General features: G+C 35.4%; 1 protein-coding gene across 1 annotated transcript; it reads left to right on the top strand.

Annotated features, from left to right (window-relative positions):
- The first annotated feature begins 3,126 nt into the window (after positions 1–3,126).
- On the top strand, positions 3,127–3,693 carry LOC111381433. The gene is made up of 2 exons (XM_023005212.1): positions 3,127–3,237; positions 3,322–3,693. Exons 1-2 carry the CDS (start codon positions 3,127–3,129, stop codon positions 3,691–3,693), a joined length of 483 nt encoding a protein of 160 aa, XP_022860980.1.
- Positions 3,694–4,308: the final 615 nt, after the last annotated feature.

The raw sequence follows: 4,308 nt of genomic DNA, 5'->3' as shown, positions 1-4,308 counted from the left end.
GCTATAGGGAGTCTGATGTATGCTCAGGTTTGTACGCGTCCGGATATAGCGTACATCGTTGGGATGCTAGGGAGATATTTAAGCAACCCGGGAATGGATCATTGGAAAGCAGCCAAACAGGTCATGCGGTATTTACAGAGAACAAAAGACTACATTCTCACATACAGGAGATCGGATCAATTGGAGATCATTGGTTATTTTGATTTTGATTTTGCGGGATGCCAAGATAGTAGGAGATCCACTTTAGGCTATATTTACGTGCTTGCTAGATGTACTATTTCCTGAAAGAGTGCTAAGCAGACACTCATAGTTACTTCTACCATGGCAACGGAGTTTATAGCGTGTTATAACAACAGGAGCTCGACAAAGTCAAAACACATAGAGATCAAGTTCCTTGCTGTTAAAGAAAGAGTTCAGAGTGGACAGGTGTCAATAGAGCATATTGGGACAAACTCCATGGTTGCGGATCCGCTTACTAAGGGATTGATACCCAAGGTCTTTCATGAGCACACTGCTCATATGGGTGTAATGTCTCTTGAGGATATCTAGTTTCAGTGGGAATTTGTATTTTTGCTTTTCATATTGGACACATGTACTGTTATTTTGGATACGGTTTAAAGTTAAAGTTATTTTCAGATATAAAGTTATTTGGTTAATTATCTCTGAACTTGTGTAAAATGATCTCACTAAGGTATTAAGGTGAACCAGTTGGAAATAGGCATGTTACAGATCACATTACATGTAATTTTCATGCTACACATCCATACTTGATCCATATCATTCGGTTATATTGATAAACGTGACCATTGATGGGTTTAGCTATGTGAAAGTAGCGAAAGCCGCTTTGATCCTATGTTGATATGATTGATGGATGGGATTGTTTAGGGATACATTCGGTAATGATAGCAAAATTCTGAGTACTCATAAGGTTATTTTAATGCACAATTATAAGGTAACACATATAGCCCAAGTGGGAGATTGTAAGGATTTTTAATTAAAGATGGGCTTGTATGTGTGAATAATTGTGTGTTAAATTATAGGCTATCGAATTCGGTTGAGCCCGTTTAAAGTGATCTAATAAGGTTTCAATTTTGGGCTTTAGTATATCCAATTAAAGTATGGGTTTATATATGTGTAGAGACCGGGCCCAAGTCCTAATTCTATGATGGGCCGAATTAGGTCAAAGAGCATCCTCATATAAATAGGTTATGGTCCCCAGATCACACGCAACGAAACGAATTATTCATTCTCTACTGCATCCCATCACAGAGAGGAAAAGGAGACTGCGTGTAGATTTGGAAGATCATACCGCGAAATTCATATTGCATTAACCATGTCAGATTCAGGTATGCTTCCGCTTTAATTCTTATATTTCTCGATGATTTAACATGAAAGATCCAAATAAAATCCAGTCTGTCCTGGTTCCTAACGATGTGTAGTTCTAGATTAGACCTATAATAATTTAATGCTTACTTGCAGAATAAATTCCTGTTGAGGAATTGTGGGGATTAGAATTATTGTGATGGAAATAGCGATTTATCACTTGAATAAATTTGTTCAGAACAACTGAGAATTGAAAAAATTCAATTTTTATTATTATTTTTATAAGTTGAGAGAAGGAATTGGTACTTGAAAGGAAGAGAAAAGTTATTGATGGGTTTAAAAATCCTAAGTTTGAGTGGATGCCAATAATTATGAAAGTGTGTGTAATTTCATTATGTGTTTCAACAAAACAGATAATTTGAAAAACTATCTGATTTTCGAAAAGAACAACACTGACTTTGAGAAAAGAAGTCGGATTTATATTTGCATTAAACAAGATAATGATTCATATGATTATTTTGAATGGATGTCAACGTTCAAACTTCAAATCAAGGTGAATGATTCATGATTCACTTGCTTGTCTATTTATATATGGTTGCACTCGGATGCAAGTTTTGTAAACCAATAGGAAAACCTCAATTAGCCAGTGCGGCTCAAGTGCTAATATGTAGACGGCACGTTGAAAAGTTTCTTGTTTTGCCCGTGTTGTCTTTTTCCCAACGTCTCGTTTTGCAACCCAACTAATGTGACGCAATTCACAAATTGAATCTGAGTCAATGTGTTGACCATAATATCTCCAAATTAAAGTTGGGTCAGTGGCAGTGCTAAATGGGGCTGCAACATCCTTAAATGTGGAAGTTCATATACTTTTGCAAGACATTGACATTCCTTGTCATTTATATATTGATCAGAGGTGGGATAAAATTATTTATCCCGGTAGATAGACATAAATACCAATTTGATCAAACTTGAAAAGAGTGGATGAATATTAATTTGCTAAGTTCTACCAAGAATTGTGGGGGTAGAATAGTTAATTGTGTAACACTCTCAACTAAAATTTGAACGCACCCTTCTTCTTTTTTGTTTTGGCCCTCTTCTATTGGACTTGGAATCTTCAATAACACACGTTGATTCCAAACCCAATTGTAGAGAACGAAATTGTAATGACAGTATTGAAGTAAACAAGATCACACAATGAAACAAAATTTAAATTGTAAAGAGGAATAAAAGGATTAACGCTGAGGAACGATGCTTATTGAATCAATACTATGGAGAATACAAAGAAATCTAGCAATTGACTTTTATCTGTTACATCTCTACAAACTGACCAGAGGAACCTTGTATTTATAGGCCAACCTTAAAAGATTCCTAAAAGGCAAAAAAATAAAAAATAAAAAAAAAATATTACAATGAGGAGAGATACAATTAGATTCCCTTTCCAAGTAAAAGTCTAACCCACGTCTTCAAAAGACTCCTAACCAATTTCTAGGATCCCACTTGATCAAATTCTAAATCAACAATAATTCTAACACATTTGAGTCACCAAACCTAACATCTTCAATAGCAAAGTATGTCCAAGGATCTTGATGCTCTCCACAAGATTCATACTTAGGATCTGGTTGATCTTCCTCCAGAAAAGACTATAGTTGGGAATAAATACGTGTATAAGAGGAAAACTAACTCTGATGGTTCCGAATTGAAGCAAAAATTTCTTCTTGTGATCAAGGGTTTTACTTAGGAGTAGACATTTACCCTCGTTGCTAGCATTATATTTGTTTGCACCCTTCTGGCTAAGGCTTTTTCATGGTAATAGCCTTTGTTTTAGTGGGATGTGAAAAATGCTTTTTACATCATGATTGCTCTGAGAAGGTCTATATGCAACCTCCTCTAGGGTATCATCATCCTCCTGGTAAGGTCTGTCATCTTCTATAAGCGTTGTATGGACTTAAGCAGGCTTCTCGTGCTTGGTTTGACAAATTCAGGTCCACTATCTCATAGCTTGGATTTGCTTCTAGTCACTATGATTCTGCTTTTTTTACTCGATGTACTAATGCTAATATTACCATTTTGTTACTTTATACCGATGACATAATTATTATTGGTGATTATACTTCTGGCATTGTTGAGCTTAAGAAATTCTTGAGTCAGCTCTTTGAGTTGAAGAATCTTTGCTTCCATAGTTACTTTCTCGAGCTTAAGGTGTCTTCCATCCCTGATGGCTATTACTTGTCCCAAGCTAAGTATGCATCAGATCTTTCTCTTGCTGACCTTACTGATTGTAAGATGGGTGATAGCACTCTTAAGAGCAACGTCAAACTCCTTAGTACTGATGGGGAGGTTCTTTTAGATGCTAATATTTATCGTCAGTAGGTTGGTTGTCTCCTCATTGTCACTCAGCTGGAGTATATGTCAACTCGACTTTCTATTCACTATATCACTGTTTTCACTATATGAAAGGAACTTTGTTCCACGGGCTTCATTTTTCATCACATTCATCATTGCATCTACAAGCTTACTCTAATGTTGATTGGGCATTTGACTCTATTGATCGATGATCTACCACTAATTTTTTTTACTGGGTGATTTTTATCTCCTGATGAAGTAAGAAACAGATTGTTGTTGCTCAATCCAGCACTCAGGCTTGTTGATACTAACTCCGAGCTTCTTTGGCTTCATTGGCTGTGACATGATTCGGGTGCTTCTCAGCAACCCAACACTCCTCTTTATTGTGAAATCACAGTGCTATTTAGATTGTTCATAATGTCTTTCATGACCGCACAAAATATATTGAGAATTGCATATCCTTTTATTTGTGTACAATTGTAATTGAGAATGATAAAATTATCATTACAATCTTACCTTGTATTTCATTTTCACACGGATTAAAAAAAAGTAATTAATATAATTGGAAATTTTTTTTAATTTTCTTCTAATATACTACTATATTAATTAATGATTTAAATAGGAGTAGTTCATATTTGTTGA

This window comes from Olea europaea, unplaced genomic scaffold (genome assembly GCF_002742605.1).
Source record: "Olea europaea var. sylvestris unplaced genomic scaffold, O_europaea_v1 scaffold2305, whole genome shotgun sequence".
In the NCBI taxonomy this organism is placed as follows: domain Eukaryota; kingdom Viridiplantae; phylum Streptophyta; class Magnoliopsida; order Lamiales; family Oleaceae; genus Olea; species Olea europaea.
The sequence above is the reverse complement of the archived record's forward strand: the minus strand, read 5'-3'. Positions and strand labels throughout refer to the sequence as shown.

Excerpts from the sequence above, each read along its gene's own strand:
- LOC111381433 (XM_023005212.1), top strand. The coding sequence starts at position 3,127 with ATGGTAATAGCCTTTGTTTTAGTGGGATGTGAAAAATGCTTTTTACAT. Across the intron at positions 3,238-3,321 it reads ATCATCATCCTCCTGGTAAG|CTTGGATTTGCTTCTAGTCA; the intron begins GTCTGTCATCTT and ends ACTATCTCATAG.